The sequence below is a fragment of the Argiope bruennichi genome, chromosome 1, assembly GCF_947563725.1.
Source record: "Argiope bruennichi chromosome 1, qqArgBrue1.1, whole genome shotgun sequence".
Lineage (NCBI taxonomy): Eukaryota > Metazoa > Arthropoda > Arachnida > Araneae > Araneidae > Argiope > Argiope bruennichi.
In genome coordinates, this window is record NC_079151.1 from 73250545 (window position 1) to 73270613 (window position 20069).

The 20069-nt window shown below is 27.8% G+C and overlaps 1 protein-coding gene and 1 long non-coding RNA gene across 4 annotated transcripts in view; one reads left to right on the forward strand and one right to left on the reverse strand.

Annotated features, from left to right (window-relative positions):
* The window catches only part of LOC129968688 (uncharacterized), a 30977-nt gene that overhangs the window by 8893 nt on the left and 2015 nt on the right, over positions 1 to 20069 (forward strand). The gene's annotated exons all lie outside the window — the stretch shown is intronic.
* LOC129968622 (proton-coupled folate transporter-like) overlaps positions 6416 to 20069 on the reverse strand; it is a 63707-nt gene continuing 50053 nt past the window's right edge. For all 3 annotated transcript variants that reach the window (XM_056082722.1, XM_056082713.1, XM_056082728.1), the window contains 5 exons: positions 16256 to 17569; positions 13941 to 14183; positions 12018 to 12101; positions 9996 to 10152; positions 6416 to 7341 (listed from right to left, as the gene is read on the reverse strand). In XM_056082722.1, coding sequence (XP_055938697.1) covers positions 7278 to 7341; positions 9996 to 10152; positions 12018 to 12101; positions 13941 to 14183; positions 16256 to 17249 — 1542 coding nt within the window. In that variant the 5' untranslated portion in view covers positions 17250 to 17569 and the 3' untranslated portion in view covers positions 6416 to 7277. The remainder of the gene's footprint in view (positions 7342 to 9995; positions 10153 to 12017; positions 12102 to 13940; positions 14184 to 16255; positions 17570 to 20069) is intronic.

Sequence of the window (20069 nt, forward strand, 5' to 3'; positions counted from 1 at the left end):
AAAATACCTATTTGTTTTCCAACTTCAAGCACTTGGCCAAGTTACTCTTATAATTTTAATGTTTAAAAAACATAGAATTGAAACTAAATATTTCTATTAGATAGTTACATGCATTTCTATATATTAATGAATGCGCATCAGTAAGTGTGAATATGTTTCACAATGTCTAGTAACACACGGATGTTGCGCGTTTCATCAAAAGAAATAACACAGTGCAGGTGTGCAAGCAAAATTTCTTCTTCATTATGTATGCATACAAAAAAAATTCCTCTCCATTGTTAGTGACAAAAGAAATTGAAGTGATTTGTAAGTATGCAATTATTTGGAACGACTTTTTAATTTTATAACTATAGGTGAAAGGAATAACTATAGGATAGGAACAATATTCTTTATATAAAAAAAGTTTTCTTTCTTAACAAATTGGATGATATTGACTAAATTTCAACACAGAAAAACATAATATGTGAAAGCAACGCTTTTCTAGAAAGATAAATCCGACTATGTTTGAATTGTGCCGAATATAGCCTATTTTTATGAGCACATAAAAAAAAGAATTTTTTTTAAAGAAAAAAATTACTGCTTAATTAAGTTTTAGATAAATAAATAGTTTTTGTTTTAGTTTAATTAGTTAAAATTAAGTTAGTAAAAATAGTTTTTGATAGTTATCATAATGTTAAAAATCCTAAAATTTAATTTAAAACTGAAATTTTTATTTTCAAACGCATATATAGAAAATCATATTCAACTGCTGGAAAATCGCCAAATGAATACCTAATTCCTTTCTCATTTAAAAGTTTTAAATTATTTTCCTAATACGTATAAAATCATAAATTATAAAACGTTAAAAATGTAGATAGATAAGAATTAAAAATGAAATTCCTAATTACCTGATAGCTGTTTGAATTTATTAAATCAAAAACAAAACTCTAAATATATTTTAAATTAAATAGCACATAGGAATTATCGAGAAATCACAACCATTTTAAATGAAAGCAAGTAAAGATATAATGTTTGCATAAATATTGCTTTTTTTTGTCTAGAGAGATTATAATTATGGTTACTTTATGATAAATTATAATTTAATAAAATTTTTTATTTAAAGCCTGATATATCGTTGTTATTATTATCTATCACAAATTTGAAGCTCAGAAATATTTATGGCCAGTAGAAATATTTGAGTAGCTTTTGTTTTACTTTTTATGACAAAATTTGCTTGTTAGTAAGTACATAGTATTTAAAAGGAAATATCTTTAGTGTTAAATTAATTGGAAAAAATTCTTGTTTTCAGATTCTTTTAATGCGCTTTATTAAATTAATATGTAAAAGGATATTCTAAACTAATAAATTTGAAATCCTACAAAAGAATTTATAATCTTATAATATCTAAACAACATTTTTTCCATAAAAATTGGTAGCATAGTAAAAAAATAATTAGATGCAGAAATGTTTGTTGGATAAGTATTTTCTCGATGTCTAAAAAGAAAATAGTCCTTTTTACTCAAAAATGAGATATCTTATTTTTTAATACCAAACTATAACACGTTGTAAACACATTTCGATAAAAGAAAATTCTGTTCATATTAAAAACACAGGATGAATATTTCACAAGCCTTCTTTATACGAATTTTCCCTGTAAATGAGGATACTTATTACCAAACGGATAATTAAGCGTGGCTCTGATGAAATAGCGTAGACAGTAGAAAAATTTGTGACTGAATATTTTTCTTGTAATAAAATTGTTGTACAACTTTTTTAATGAAAGTATTAATGGCATTGACCATTAATCTATAAAAGAACATTTAATTATTTATTTTACCACCTTACCCAACAGGGTTCTTATATTTTTAAGCTGAAAAGAAATTCTAAACAAATTTTAATCTCTAAAATTTTCAGTTCACAGAGAAGCTATAATTTGGAAGTTTTTCGTCTAAGTAAATGTTCATTTAATTGAACATTATTTTCAAAAATTAAAGCCCCAATTTATTGTTTACAATTGTTGCAATACCAATTGCAATTTGCATTATTTATCGTCTTTACATGCCTTTCTCGATAAAAAAATGAACATTTAATAAATATTTTAATATATCTCCTTTTTTATGCTAACGCAGATTAAAAAAAAATGAACTATTGGATATAAATATTTCTCAATTTTCGACAACATTTTTACACATAGCGTGTATTTTATTAAAATAATAATTTCCTTTTATTTGCGATTGACATTTGCAGTATTTTTGTAACTGCACACAAACTTCGGTCGAAAAATCGGTTCTGGGGGATAAAATGTTTTGAATTTTTTGAAAATATTATTTTTTAAATCAAAGTTCATACAAATAGAATTTATTCTACTGATGATAAGATGATAATTTGCACTACTTTTTGTACACGCAGCTTCCTAAATGACAATAATTAGTAGAAGAATTATTTTTTTTAAATTAAAAACTGCTGATCAAAATATTCTAATGACAAATAAAATATTCTTACCATGTATTAGGGATAAATATTAATTTCATTTCACCTGCGAAAGACCATTGCAATTATTTATATTCCTTGCATGCAATAATCGACAAAAAATCATTTTTTAGAAATAAAAATTATTTGAATGAATTTAAATATAATTTTTTGATTAAAATATAAGTAAAAAGTTTTTTTTTTGTTACGAATAATCATATGCACCACGTTTTACATATCTAAAATTTCTTGCATTAATATCAATGGATAACCGATGCATTTTCCCATTAAATATGAAATGCAAATTATTGCATAAATCCACAAAGCATCCTTATTACGCATTATAGAAAAAATATCAGTTTTTTTTTGTTTGTTTCTAGCGGAAAATCATTCAAATTATATCTTCCATGCAATCGCATGCAAAAAAATATTTATTGGGAATAAAAATTTTTGAATGTCATTTAAGAAGTATTTTTTAATCGTAATTTGTGGAAATCGATTTTTATTCCATGGACAATCATTTGCACATTTTCTGACATTTACAAAGTTTTTTTTAAATGATAAAAGTTTGAAAAAAATATTTAATTAAAAATGCAATGCAAACTATTCTGTTAACTAACAAAACGCGCTACCATGCATTGTAAAAACTTTGTGAAAAGTTTCCTCGTCTTACCTTTAGGGTTTGCTGAAGGCGCCTAAACTTTTCTTCCCCTGCTTCACAGACTGAAGCGCGCGAAAGACGGAACGAGAGAGAGAGAATCTGGAGAGAAAAGATGCTCAAGATGAAGATGATATTCCGGAGGCCACGCCGACGTCGAGTCTAGACTCCGGGCCCACAGTTCGGGAGACAGACGACGGACGCCTCCTCCCATCCGAGCCCCCCAAAATGACTTTTTTTCCCCCGAAAGTCCCCGGGGCTCTTGTGAGGTCGCGACCCTGAAAAAAAAGAGGGGAGGCGAAGGGGAAGAAAGTTTAAGAAAGTTCCCGCCTTCGTAAACAATAGTTTTGTAGGTCGGCATGCAACGATCCAGTGGGCAAAGGAGACACGCGAGGTATTTTTCTTCTGCATTTGATAGATATTGAATCAGTCACCGTCGACATTAACTTAATATGAAGACTTTAAAATGTAGTCTGGTTAGTAAATAGCATAATAAATTCAAGTTTTGTAACACTTCTAGTTATGCTTTCAAAAAAGTTATTTCGCAATATTTGTCAGTTATGTTACAATATATAACTTAAAGAAATCCAAAAGCAGCGTATTAAATTGGTTTGACTTACGAAACACTGTATTCTTAAATATTTGAGATGAAATTTTAAATCTGTAACGACTTTGAAAGATATAAAGGTGATAAAAAAAATTCATTTTTACAGATTCTTGGGAAGCTGCATTATTAAGATTTTATTTGTTTCATACATTGATAGACCCTTTTTTTCTATATACTTAGTTCCTTACTAATTAGTAATAATAAATGAAATTGAATCATATGCTTTCATTTTTTTTTCTCATCGCTTTAACGAGTGCAGCATGGATGGAATTTAAATTTTCTCTTTTGTTTATTTTAAAATGAAGTTTCTTTGAATTTAAAATAGATTTTCATATCCATTGTTAAAAATTAAACTCCATAGAAGCAGTTATTTTTTTTAATAATATAAAGCTAAATTAATTTCTTATAGCATTTCATTCCTTTCAGATGTTGAATTTTAAAAATTTCTTTTGTTTTCGATTTTAGTGTCATAATTTCATCTTAAGATATCTTTTTCCTTTTCAGCTATCACAAAACACGTAATTAAAAAAAAATCTTTTTCTAATCAATACTATAAAATTTAAGAATTTATCCATATATGATATTTTTTTTCATCATACAGTTTAGGAAAAGTATTTTCCGTACAAGTGATTCCAATGGCTTATAAGAATAAATTTATGCACTTATATATTAATAAAAAAATAGTTTATAAAATTCGGTCTAGTAAAACAAACGAAAAGTTGAAAATCGGGATTGATGCAATTCGAGAATAAATAGTGCTCATTGAGCTTTATAGAAAACCTATTTTATTAGATAAATAGAAACAAATACGCACGACATTTGCTTGATTGCACAAAGAATAATAAAAGACAATATTTCTGTCAAAATGTATCGTCAATTAATAATGACAGCGAGCAGAATTAATTGCTTCGAATCAATAATTTAAATTTAGGCTGTTGAATCTTTTTTTAAATTTTTTTACAAAGATTAGTTATAATTACTTATGTTTTGATAATAATAATTATTTTTTGTTGCTTGAAAGAAAGGCACTCTTCATTCTACGTAAGTGAATGTTATTTTATCAACTTGAGTCAAATCTAACATAACTGGGATGCACGCAGCTATTTAGTAGCAGTCTTTCACAACTTACATTTTCATATAGATGGTGACATTCGGTATTGTCGAAATGTTCAAAATTTCTGCATTTATTTTTCAAATTAAAACTATGATTTTAAATATAGCCTTTAAAATAAACGAACCGTAAAAGATTAAGCTGTGCCAAGGGGAATGATTCAGATATGCACCCACAGTGTGACTTGCCGGATGTTAATGTTAGTTATTTGGTAAAAAAAATGTTAGTTATTTGGAACTATCTTCTAAAATGATTAATTTTTATTTATATTATACTATTTTTAGGGCTTGAATGACTACCAAATTGACAGAAATATAATGAAGGCGAAATACTTTGCCATTTCTAATATTGATATTTTTATTTATTTATTTATCAGCAGATCATTTTCTGTTTTTTAAAAATCTTCTTGAATGAAATGTTTCATCAATATATTATTCAATAAATTTGTTAAATAAAAACCCCTAGAAACAATATTCAAATTCCGCAAAGTATGATATCTGAAACAACTATATTGACTTTCTTAGTGAAATTGAATTTGAGTAAGAATTAATCAAAATTCAGCCGTTTCTCTTTAATCTTTGTAGATGTCACTGTGTATTTTCATTACAATGCCACGATGTTAATAGTACATTTATAATTCAACAGAAACACTACGCAAGTACAAAAAAACGCAACCCCCCAAAAAATTATATTAATTTGTAATCAGTTCATTATTAAGGAAATGAAAATATAATTCATTTTGATTGCTAATGAAATATAATATTGTAAAGAAATTGAACAAGAACACACCACAAATTTCTTTTAATTTTATTATAAAAAAAATGGTGTAGAAGTTCTGCAAAAATGGTAGTGAATGTAAAATTGATCAATATCCAACGGTCAAAAAATAGAAAATGGTCAAAACCAAATTGCCAATAAAAATGCTACTCATTAAAATGAATATTATATAATTTAGTATTCCTTTAATCTAACTCCTCCAGTTGTCTTGTGTTTTCGAAGAAGCGATTTGGAGCATAAGTAGTCATTGTATGCCGCTGTTAATAGAATTCGTGCAACTTAAACAATATTCTGATGCTCACATTTTATTATATTTATTAAATACATCATTGTTTTTACAATTTCATAATATTTTGAGCAGTAAGCACATTTCTAATTAAACTGTGTGTGTGTGTGTTTTTTTATTGAGTCTTTTTTTAAAAAGGAGATCCGATGCTTTCTTTAATTGAGCGATCCGCTGCTCAGTTAACTGTCAGATTATTGAGGGATTACTGTCAGTTTTGAGATGGAATTTCATATTTTGTTTTATAATCTTTTAAATTAAGAACATAAAGTTTTCTAAATCAGACAAAAATGTGGTTTGCTATGATTTCAAAAAACCTTTGCAAATGTTTCTAAATATTTCCAATGAAATTTGAGATAAATTGCTGGCAAAATTTATTTTAAGTTACAGTTTCCATGATCTTAGTTCACACTTTTATAAAAAAACACAGGAGAGTAAATACTATAATTCGTTATTTAATCGATACACTTTGGTTAATATGTAATATTATATAAGCTTCAGAGAATAAGAATAACTTCGAACGCCTTTAAATTAATAAAAAATTTTTATTAGATCATTTACAAATACTTGATACAAAAACAAGAAACGTTTAAAATGATGACACATAAGACATAAAAAATATAAATCAGAAATAATAACACTTAAAGATGAACATGAAGTCATTTTCACATTATGAAAACCTTTTATTGAAAAGTATATATCTATCAATAAAAAGTTTTAATTAGTGATACAATATATCACAATAACAGAATTCTGTTTCGTTTCGTAGGAACCATATCCGCGTTTTATGAAAATGGCATTTTCTTATCAAAGTAATATGTATATTGTGTTTTTGAATTTTGGATTTCGTTTACATACAGTCTGAAAGATAAATATTGTTTAATGAATTAATTCTTTCCTTTCCTTTCTTCCAATGTAAAAAAACGGTCAGTTTCTTTTTAGTCGAAAATGAACTTTACTTCTGTTCAGAATGCAAAGATACCGGGGAAAGTCAAATGATTCATTTTTCTTTCTATTAAAAAATTCCGGCATATTAATTTGTTTTTCATTTATTACTGTTTGATTTTATACTATTTCTAATTCAGTTTCGTTTTTTTTCTTTCACGTCAAACATATTCCAAAAATCTCATTCTTATATAAATATTCTTACTTTTCTTGTTAAATTATAATAATATCAATTAAAAAGCAGAAATAATATTATTTAATTCAAAAGCATTTGGTGTAAATAATTTTTTCATTCAGTTTGGTGTGGAAAAAAACAAGTTCCATAACTTTATAAGCATTTGTGTTATTAAACCTCAATTAAATGTATATAGATTCTAAATATTTAATTAACTTTCATTGATGAAGAAATAATAATACAAACAGAAATTTTCTTTCCTTTTAAAGTATTTCATTGAACTGAAGTGGCTTCTTCTTGCATGCGGTGACTTTTTCTCAAACAAATAAAAGCCCATCTGCAATAAGCAATCGAAAAAAGATCATTTCAAAAATAAGAAGACGAAAAAAACAATTTTTAATTACAATATTAATCTATTTATACATAAAATTACAGAAAAATTTAATTGTAAGGAAAAATTGGTAAATAAATGTTATATGATACATTTCAAAATAATAATCATTTGCCTTTCTCGAGTCAGGTCAACAACAAAGAATTTTTTATATATAAACATAATTTATGCTTAACAATCAGCAAAAACCATTTATTCGGTGATATTTCACAAAATCTAAAGAAAAGTCTTTAGAATAAACTATAAAGAAAGTCAATTTTATGTTGATCATTTCCTCTTTTCATTCAATCTTTTTTGCTTTTTATAGTCTCAGTATTGTTTGGTTAAACTGACAAATAAAGAAGTAAGAAGAACCGGAAAAATGCGAATAATATCCTATTTATATGGTAAAAAATATCATTATCAGTAATCTTTCTATATCCATCTTATAAATGAAAATGAGAAGTTATAGTTGATTTTTTCTCCTTCTGTCAGACAGCTAGAGAATTACGTGACAAATCTAAAAAACGTTTGGGTTTGAACACCATTTAAACAGTAAACTGGAGCAAGTAACACAATTTCGATTTCTCTTTTCTGGTATCGAATTTTTTTTTATCTTGTATATTTGTTATAACACTTTCGAAAATTTTTCTTTCACGTCAAACATATTCCAAAAATCTCATAAAATGTACAAAAAAAAAAAAAAAAAAAAAAAAAAAAATCGGGGTTTATTTTTGCTTTCTTGCTTACATTCATACAAGAACAATATCTGAAAATATGTGCATCCAACATTATAGATTAGAGTTATTAAAAATGATCCTATAAAATCGTCTAAAAGTTATCTTTTTCCTATAATAATTCGGTGCGTGAAAAAATTTAGAAAAAGAAAAGAGTGACAAAGAGATAATATTGCATATTCTAAAAGAAATATTATGGATGTTAATACTAATTGAGAACGTTTGGTTGCATAACACACGAACTCAAACATTTTAAGTCGCACATTTGAACTAATAGCCTTACTATATAAAAATACTATATAAGAAAATATGAGAATAATTGAAAGTTGCGGCAGAAAACTTTTTCAAATACTTTTTTTTCAATGTCGAAAGTCCAGGAAATATTGTAGAATCCAATCGAATGCGAAAAATGGGCTTAATTGTCACCAGAAAAGTAATGATAAGAATAGTTTTCTATTTCTCACCAAGCACGTCAAAATCGTGCCGATCTCCAAAAATTCGCTAAAAGACTGCCATTCTAATGGATATCAGAAATGTAACAAACAGCTTTTAGAATTTGCAATAAAAAACTGTTACGATTACATTTGGAAAAAAATCGTCCCAAAATATTTCAATTTTGGCGACCAGACATTAATCTTAAGTCTAGTTGTAAACGTTGTGATTTCCCTACAGAAATTGATATTTATCTCTTCTAAGGCAATTTGTCTTTGTCTATTCTTCACAGACTCAAGATACAGACGTAGTATATAAAAATATTAAAAATAGACAAAAGTATCAATACTATTTAAGACTCAGAAATTATCTTTTTAATGATATCAGTTTCCTTTCTGTACTGTTTCCCTTTATTTTTAATAACATTTTAACATATTAACATGTTTCAATTTGATACACTGTCTGAAACAATGTTCATAAATGCTATGAAGGAATTCAAACTCATCCATCAAAACATTCAATCACCTGTTTTTTATCAATCATTCACTCAGTAGTAGGATTTTCACTCCCGCTTTTACTTCGTAATATGCAACATTTAATTTAGTGTAAATTGATTCAATAAATTTATGTTTCTCAATCTTATTTAATAACAAATAAATTTAGCAGCTTAAAAATTCCATAAACTGGGTGCACAAACTGGTAGCGAAAGTCGGCTAGTTTAGATTAAGTTACATTCTCCTTTTGTGAAGTTAGTCAAAAATTTGATAAGACTTATTATTTACTGTAATGACGATGTGGCGGATTTCATCCTTTTTAGATCCTTGCACCTTGCACTTACGAGTTACCACTTTCATATAGTCATGGAAAAGCATATAGGCGAATAACACATTAATATTTGCTAAAATGCGTTTTAGTCATACTTCTAAAATGAAATCTCGATATTGATTTTTTTAACGATAATGTGTAGAAAGTAAAAAAAGAAAACTTAAGTTTTGAATGTTTCTATATTACCGACAGCCCTATAAAGATTTGAAATAATTTCCATCAAATATTTTTGTAAGATTTAAACTGAAAATTTATTTTTATTAATGAATATGAAAACCAGTATTTTTTGTTTTTGTTTTAATAGCTTTGAATAATTCAACTGCAGATTTCCTTATCAAATCATTTAATAATTGTTGATTTTGGATTTGTGAGAAAATGAGAAATTGTGCGGACCTATTATTTTCTGTAAAACAAACTGAAGATATAATTCGTATTTTTTCCAAATTAAATAAAAAATTACACTTCAATTTTAGAAGTATTGATAAGTGGGAAACTCACTTCTTAAATGATGAATTAAAGTATTTATTTCGACTTAAAGAATATTCTAAGCATCTTAACATATTTATTTCGTTCTTCGTAATATTAATTTTAAATAGGCTAAAATAATGGCTTTTTTGTACAACTTACAAAAACGTTCCGAGTGGAAGAAGAAGAAGACCCACAATCATCAAGTAACTAACGCTTGGGAAAATGTCTATAGTTGCATTAAATACTTTGGTGATAACCACTGTTCCAACCATAGGAACTATAGCTTCACATGTGGCCAGAAATGAGAACACTTTGCCTAAAAAAAATCGATAAACATAACTGAAACAGGAATAAAATTCATAAACGATAAGCACTAAATAATAAAACAAATTTTATCTTTTGCATTAACCCGTATTATAAAATAGACCACAATAATAGCTGAAAATAAAACAAAACAACTTTTTGATTAAAATATGAATAACTTTATTATTACTAAAATACATTTGTTTCTATAATTGCTGGAAAATTCCCACCTAAAAGCTAAAAGTTTCATGAGAAGAAATTAACATGAATTATGCAATACAATGTAAGCTGCAGAATAATATGTGAGGATATTACCAAACATTTATTTTATTTTGCAAATATGATTCATAACTAACAAATAAAACATTGCTTCCTGCTGCTATGTAGATTATCAACCCGAAGCTCTGTTGGATTCATCGCTGCCATAGGAAATTGTTATGTATTGTATAACAATACATACAACGCAAAATAAACACCAAAAAAATTGCACCAATGGACTTCAATAGCACTAATCCTCCACCGAAAGATATGATGAACAGTTATGATGATGTGTTAAGAAAATTTCTCTTATAAAGATAATGGCTTCTCCGTAAAATTCCTTTAAGAGATCTTCAGTAATTAATAGAGAGTATCAGGCTATCTGCAAAACATGAAACGATTGGTTTCGCTTTGCAAATTAAACTTAAGTTCAACCATGAAACGATCTACTCTCAGTTTAATAGCAATACTGTGAATATCGCAATGTGAATCAATCAAATGCTTTTTTCCTTCAGTCTGCCGTTTTTTGATTCCTTCTTTCCCTCGAAGACAAGTTAGAAAGTTCTTTATGGGAAACTGAAACCGGTCTGTTTGCGTTTTGCTTTTCATAAGCAGAATCTTTGTGTCGGTCTCTTCTTTCTTTTTTAGAGGATAAAGTAGTTACTATAAGTATCAGAGAAGACGTATATGTCCGCAGACTTCGTTCAGGGGATCTACTAATTGAAGCTTCTTTCCGAAACCAGTAAAAAAATATTAACTAAGTTAAAATCGTTTGCAGCTATACCAGCTATAATAACGTCTTATGCAATTCTGAATTACTAAAAAAGAGTGATTTCGTGCGAGGAATTACTGCATAGTTCTATTGAGAGAATAACCAAAGAACTTGAAAGTCAAGGAGTGACGAATGTATACTGAATTAAAATACGGAGGCAGAGAACTACTCCTTGAAGTTAAAAGTCTGGTACTCACTCCAAAACCACATCAATCCATAAAAGCAGGGTACAAGAAGTAGACTGTACGACTATACACACTGAAACCTTTGATTTGTTTCCAATATCAGCATTTTGGCCATTCGATAACTAGTTGTCACGGGATCTCTCTTGCGCCCTCAGTGCTGCAGTCGGCCATGATAGCTCTGCGTGCACTGCGCAAGAAATTTGCCTTTATTACAATGTTCCTCACGCAATATTTTCCATCTTATGTCTCGCATGGAAAACCAAAAAAGAATCAATTGCAGCTAAAGTTAAAATACAGATGTCATATCCTGGGACTCAAAGAATTCTCAGAGTTCGGACACCGTCAACAGGAAGCACTTAGACATCGGCTATTAAGGAACAACTAAGAACTGTTGTTATACAATATAATAGCTTTTAGTTTCATACTTTAGAAGCTTTTAAAAACTTTTAAGTTTGTCTTATTTTTCAGTAATACAAAAGTGAATACTTGAAGTGGCGAATTTATTATTTCTTATCATTTATTATTTTATTTTTTATATAAATGTTTTCAAATTTTGAAAGTAATGATACATTTTACTAAGCTATGCGAATCATAAATATTTTGAGCAACAAATAGGAAAGCCCTGTTTTATTCTAAGGAATTTATGATCTTATTCTTGCTTACCTAACTCATCTCGTTCTGCGACTTTTGAAAGGGATGACCGAACAGCAAGAGGAACTAAGCCATTTAAATATCCAGTAGCATTTCCTAAAACCATATAAAACGTCCATTAAAAAAACAAATTACAGATTTAGTACATAAAAGAAGGCAGAATAAAGTAGGAACATGCGCCGAGGTTTTGAATGTTACAACAAAGAGAGTTTTTCATTGCTTTAGCTTAACTTAAGGTATGAATTAACTATGATGTTTGTACTTAAAGCAAGTTTGTTTTTATAAATAATGGCCAAAGCAACCATCGAAAGTCGCTTTTTTTTATTCGCTAACTGTGATATTTCCTGAAACAATGATGAACACCACCAAGAAAACAAATTATTTTTTATTTATAACTTTATTGTCATAATTATACTCTTTGTAAGTTTCTACTGCTAAATGAAAAACACAGATGAAAATGAAAACGATGATATCACGCTTTTTGTATAGGACAGTAAAAAATTTCCATCAACGCGGCAAGGTAGAGGCATATTACTTTTTGACTAGTCTAAGATTACCAAAATGGATATAATCCTTATAAAAGAACAGACAGCATTTCAATATTTTCGAGAAGAAAGCAATATTAAAACTTAAATGTATATGAAGGGATTATCTACCCCATCTTCTAAAGGACGGCAGCTATCAAACAAAAAAAAAAATTTGACGCAAAAGTTGTTCATTATGACAATTGTTATGGTAATAGTTTATCACATTTTAACAATTCTTTTTATCTTAAGCTGCAAAAGGGATACAGAAAAAAGAAAAAAAAATATTTCCTCGCCATTTCCATTATTAATTTCATAAATATTTTAACTTATGAACTGATAGAATGTGAAAGAATACTTTCTAACTAGATGCCACGTGCGTAGGCAGAACAATGGAAGCTTAACAAAGTTATCAACCCTTAACTAGTAATGAGTGGCAACTATATAAAAAAAACTTATTCGTTATGATGAAATATAAGGAATTCCTATTTGCCAAATTTAGCGACGTAATGAATTTTTATTTTTCACCGATTAAAATGGAAATCAAATCCCCTATTTAACGAATAATAAACCCTTAATTAACGAATTATTTCAACAGTCGGCATTTTTTTTTTTGTTAGTTTGGGTTCGAAAATACAAATAAAACTGAATTATTTATTACTACTGTAAAAATCCGATCAAGCGTATTGCTACAGAATTAAAAAAAGCTTTGGCAGAGATAAAAGCCAAATGAGGATTACAGTTTTGTTTGCGGTTAATGATGATGAAAATAACAAGTGGAAGCCATTTTTGATACCAAAAGTAGTAAAGTCGCGACGTTTTAAATACGTAAACGGTAAAATACGCAGAAAACAAAAACACCGTGGTGATTTCTTTCCTATTTATAGATTGTTTTGAAGTATTTTGGATAAGTCTTTGAAGATAGAAAGAAAAAATTCTTTCGTTTATTACTTATGTCTCGCACATCCTCCAGTTTGCAATTGAAGAAACGTCAGAATCAAGCTCCATAAGGTAAGTGCAGAATTATTTTTTTGTTTGTTTTGTTTTGGACCTCTATATTAAGAATAACCCCCGATATAACGATTTTTGGTCGAGATGAATTTGTTCAACAGAGATCTGACTGTTTTCATTCAATTAAAATTTGATCAGGATGGTTTGAGGTTTTACAGATCATGATTAGTGAAGATTTGCAGAAATTTTTCCAAAGTCGTGATGAATTATCGATCATAAAAATAATATGATTGCTTTCTCTTTATAAATTTATAACAACCGTTGAATATTTTCGACTTCTACAATATAAGCATAAAGTTAAGAAAAATCATAAAAAATTCCAATTTTCAATTTTTAAAGCGGTACATTAAATGACACAAAATAAAAAGTTTTTGGATAAAAAAAAGTAGAATAAACTTACCTAGGTAATACAGGTATACTCCATAATGGGCAAAGGCAAAAAATGTATATTTTGCCATCATTGAAAAGACCCCCATAAGTCCCAGAGCAAAATCAGATACTTTAAATATGCGGACTAGTATAGGAATAGAGGCACCTAATACCACCATTGTGGTTAGACTGAAGATGGTATTGATGGTATTATAGGTAGTGGGATCCCAATTGTATATGTGATGAACGTATATAAAACCAATGCTACCTAGTGCTGAAATTAAAATATTTGCTTACATTAATTAAAATGATTATGCTATAGGTGAAAGATTTATATAAAAATGAAATAAAAATATTTGATGGTATGAAGGTCAAGAAATTAATTTCTAATTCTAAATTTTGCTATCTCACTGACGTAAGGCTTAACTTTTTTTAATTTCACAAACTTTTAATATTTTAAGTGCCTTAATATTTTTAATGAAATTTATTTAAATGAAATATATTCAATTTGTTCTTATTTCTATTTATTTGGAGCAAAGTCTGCAACGAACTTAGCATATTAGTTGTTATATCATGGTATATTATAGCGTCAAATGTGGCCGAAATTTCTGATGAAATAGCAAGAAGCATTATCCACTAACGGAGTTCTTGATAATATATAAATATCTCTTTAAGATTTACTGAACACATCTAATCACCTATGCAATTGTTTTACATCAATAAAATATTTTGGCAATTGCGCCATGAAATTTTCATATGATAGCGATAATATATATTTTTATTACGTAATAATAAATAACGATTTTAAAGCGTATCATACGCATTCCTAAACAATGGTGCTAACAAGAATTTCATAGATAAATTTAATGATGTCGTTATGAATAGAAGATTATATTTGTTGTCTCTCTTATTTTAATCGTATTTAAAAATAAGTATTTAAAGCAAAGCAAGTTATAAAGCATAAAAGTATAAAAAGTATATAGTAAGTATAAAAAGCAAATATTTCGAAATTATTCATTTAATATCATTTTTAAGTTCTTCTTACAGTCACACTAAGATACAAAATAAATATTGAAATTATTTTAATACGTATCTAAATTGTTCTGAAAATGAACCAAATTTTCACTAAGAAATAAACTATTCCTACAAAGTGAAAACAACAAGAAAATAAAGATATGTGGGACATGAAGAGCCATTTTATATTAGGAGAATACCTGTTTTAATCTTTTTATAAAGATCTATGAATATACAGAAAAAGTTAGAATAACAGAAAAAGTTAAAGTAGGAAATGAAATAGAAATCATTAGTTTTGTTTAATGCATATTTCATAATCTATTCTTAAATGATCATATCTTCGTAATCTACCCTTCTTTTTCAAAATGCTTGACTTCTGCTGTAATGATAAAACAATCCAAGACCGATTTCAATATTTCAAATTAATTTATCTATATCGATGTCTACCACTAAGTTGTGAAGGCAAATAAATAAACTGATGTAAACAGAACATAAAAGTGATTAAAATTAATAAAGATACGGTACTAATGTTAATAAAAAAGGAAAACTTCAAATTATAATAAACGTCGTTTGTTTGGCATCATCGAAATCTTAGATTCATAAAAATTATGGCAGTATTTTTTTAAGAATTTTAAGTGATCAACGCTAAAAACGTAGCTGTAACTTTGAAAATTAAACTGTAAAGCTCAAATTACAAATTTTTATTGTATTTAATTGCATTTAGAAACATTATTTAATAAAATTTCATCACATTGAAAATCATCCCTTTTTTATGTAATCTGAATGTTATCGATATAACAGGATTTTAATTAAAATTCTATTAATTGTGAAGCTTTGCTTCTCTCATATTGCTTAATTGTGAGATATCCATTCAGTTAGAATTAATCGAAACATTTCTCAAAATTGATTTTTAAATCAAAATAGTTGGATGATTATGCTCGATTGATAAAAAAATTTTTTTGTTAGCATTCCTAATTTTAAGAAATTTAAAATAAAATTATTCAACTACATAACGTTCAGGCAAACCGTATCTGAACTTAGATTATTTCTTCATTTCAGATATGATAATGTTTTAATACAGTTTTTGGATTCCGATTTTATTCGATTTATTCGGATATACTTGTTCTAACCCGTAATGTTAATACATATGGAATTAAAGTTCTAATTGATTTTTTTCGTTGAAAGCACGACCATGTAATTAAAATGTAACAGCATGTTTACTGTTACATTTTATAATTACATGCCATAAAAATAATATCAGAAAAGATCAGAGTATGTGTGTTCTATAATCGATGCCTAGACATATGCGTATATATAAATAATTATACTTACATTCATAAGTCAATACAATCACACACATTGATGCAAAATACAGCAAAATCAGGGCCCTTCCATTATTTTCTCGTACTCTTACTGAGGCTTTCCATCCTTTTAACAAACTTTCACATACGAAGAAATCGCTCACCTTCTCCTTCCATGTTGCAGTTGAATTGAAACCGGTTGTTTCTTCAACGACAAGCAGGAGCCATGGCAGGCACATGACATGCAAAACAAATCCAATTATGTATATATAAAAATATCCATAGTAGCGATAAACCAAACCACCGCATAGGCCTCCAAGTGCCATGCCCAGGTTGAATGATATTTCTACAAATGTATACTTCATAGTTCGTGTTTTTCTTGACGACACTTCTGAAGCGTGACTGTAGATGATGGTCAAAATACAAATGAATCCTCCGAATAATTCTGCCGGTATTCTTGCTAAGACAACGAAAAATAAATCAGACTCGTAATTATAAGTGCATAAGGTTAGACCAATGTCACCCAAAATAGTTCCTACGAAGGCCATGAGTAATGGCAGCTTTCGCCCGTATTTGTCACTCCATGGCGCTATGAAGACCATCATAAAAGCTCCAATCAGACCCACGAGGCTGTAATACATGGAATAATTGTTTGCAAGTACCTCCACGTCTTTTTTCTCCGATGGATAATTACTTAGATTATTACACACGCTTTCAGAGTAATTGAACTTGTACAAACAACCTTTATTCATCATCATGTTCGACAAGCAAGAAAGATTCATGACGAATGCAAAAGAAAATAAGAACATAATCGGTTCTATGGTTAAAGACCTCAAGCAAAAGCATACTCGCATACATATGTTTACTTCGGGGTCACTTGCCATCATTAATGGATCTTTATCATTGACACTTCCATACTGAATGTTTCCTTCGTCACTTTTAAGTGGAGTATTAACTTCAGCCTTTTCAGGTTTAGTGTCAGCAGAATGCTCGGCCGTGCCGTTCTCTATATCTTTTTTCTCCATATTGTGAATTATTCTATAACAAGTAATTGTATTTAAGCTATGGTGCTAAATGCGTGTTGATTGACAGTTAATATTATCACAGTCAGTCTCAGTTAATGATTTTTGAATTATGATAGATGCATGAACACAGTTCTGAATTTCTAGTTTGTGGCTTCCATTTTAAGAGTTGTATCTTTAATTACTATAATAAAAATTTACTGAGTAGTCATTTTCAAGAGTATATTTCTATATGTTGAAAATTAAATCTTGTTTATCTTCAAATGTGCTTTCATCCTACCAAACATATTCTTCAAATATATCTATTTATTCTTTTTATTAATCTGAAAAGAGAAAGAGAAGCAAATTTATTCATCCTTGTATTGAAAATAACTGAACAATATTTAAATTTTGTTTCATAAAAGGAAATTTTCAAGCCTATCACTCTAAAAAAACGTTTTTTGGATTCTCCATTATTTCATAAATTTTTCGCAGAATGAATGAAATACAAAGTTTTACTATCAAATGAGTCTAAATATACGCACTATTTGAGAATTACATAAAAATTGTTAATATTAATAAAAAAAACGAAATAAAAATGAATAAGGGAAAGTATATAATTATACTGATTGCTGATTAACTTTTGAATTGGCTGCTGAAATAGTTCCTTGTACCCAAATATTCTATAACCGACAAAGAAATTAACTTTTCTGAACAGTTAAGAATTTCTTAAAGTTACATACAGTTAATAAAGTTTGATTTATAAAAATTCATAAATGCAAAAAAAAATCTCCTTTTAGTTTGGTTTCCCATCATTAAATTATATTTTGTGTAACCTGTTTACTTAACAGAATCGTTTTAACACTAAAAAAGTAAGAAAAATAGCGTCTAAAAAGCAATTACAGCTTTCTTAACTCTTGCAAAATGCTCTATTTTTAAATAATTCTTTACACACAAGAATATTTTTTTTAGTTTCTGATTTGATACTAATGTTTGGAACAAAACTTTATAGATGTCGCATAGTCTGGTGAAATTGATGTTTTCTCAAAAATCATCTGTACACAATTTTGCCGACATAGTAAAAGTGTCTACAAGAAAGCTTCGAAACATTTTTGGTTATATATATATATTTTTTAAAAATTAAAACTTTAATTGTTTCATTAGTAAGAAAGCATTTCAGACATTTTGTGTCACGTGATTTTTATTCGGACTATACATTTAAGACTTCTTGGTGATGTGTTTTTCTTCTCTAATAAGAATATAAATTAATCGTTGACTACACATACAGCTTCATTAAGAATGTGGAATTATTCTTAAGTGATTAAATGTGAAAGCTAATAGTTCCTTTTATGAAAAGAGTAACAGAAGAAAAGAAAACAGAAAGTGTAACTTGTCTTCCTTTGAAACAACTGCATATAAAAGTATCGAAACGTTTTTTATTCTTTTTTCGACTGCTTTTTTTTTTTTTTCATTTGAGTTTTCTTTGTGATGATTGACATAAACAAAATACAAGTTGCAATGAAATAATCATGACTTATTAAGATTCAATTTATTATTAGATTTGGGACAACATATAAAAATAAATAACAAGCAGTGAAATAAATATTTAAAAATGATTAATAAAAATATTTGACGTATGCTTAACTACCTTAAAACTGAGTTGAAGACGATTCTTTAAATTTCATTTTCTATCCTAATTGAAAGAAAATTAAATTTCCTTTTTTAATATCGTATTAAATAAATTTCTTTCAAATTTTGAAGTGATGTTTTTTCTTCTTCTAAACCTAATAGGTCTTAAAAAGCTGACTTAAAATTAGATGTGATTTTTAGTATTTTATTTGTAGCATTTGCACTCAGTTAAATTATTTTAATTTTATATGCATTGTATTGCCTATGATCGAAGCACAATATTTGATTTCTAAAATAATGGATGCAAGTATATGATTTCAATTGGGAAAAAAATGCTTTAAATGATGCAAAGAGTTATATTTTACATCATTTCAGTCAATACATGCACTTTTAAAAAAATTATGACTCTAAACTTTTATGCAATCTTCCAATTGTAAAAGATTTATTTATTAAAATATTCTTGATGTACCATTCTTGATTTCCACTCTGAAATTAAAATTGATAGAGGTCAGAAGCATTGAAAATCACTATTTCAGGCGATTTTATACCATTTCAATGAGCGTTTCGAGAAAGATTCGCCAAAGAGCACTCAGCATTCCGTTTGTAAAAAATAATAAAATTTCAAATTTCATAACATCGTTAGTTTCATTTGCAGGCGTTTGCTTTTATTTGCTAACGTGTTAGGAATATTTTACTAAAAAGTGTATAAAAACTTAGATGTCTTCATTTTTTTGAAAAACACATGTATTGAATGAAATAACATAAAATATCATTTCTTTCATCATTTAAAACATTCTACAATTTGAAATATCTTTAACGGCTTAGCAATTTTTTACAAAGCGACCTTTAGAATGGATCTTGTATATATGCTGAGAAAATCAAATCTTTATTATAAATTGTTTTTCATAAATTTATTATGGCCTTTAAATCTCGCAATATTATTTTAGCGAATTAATTTTTCATTGCAATTTTTTTTAATTCATTGTAAATTTTTCTCATACAGCAAAAAGTGATTTTATTAGAATCTGCACATACTCTACAGGATTAAAAAAAAAGTAAAACGCGATTATTACCTTCCGATTAGTCGGCCGTTAGATTTCTTGATAATTATCAGTTGAAATTATCCTTGAACTGTCATTAATTCAAACAAGTACAAAAGTTAAAAAATACTTACCATTTTGTTCTATCAACAGAAAAATAAAGCTAAATAATCAG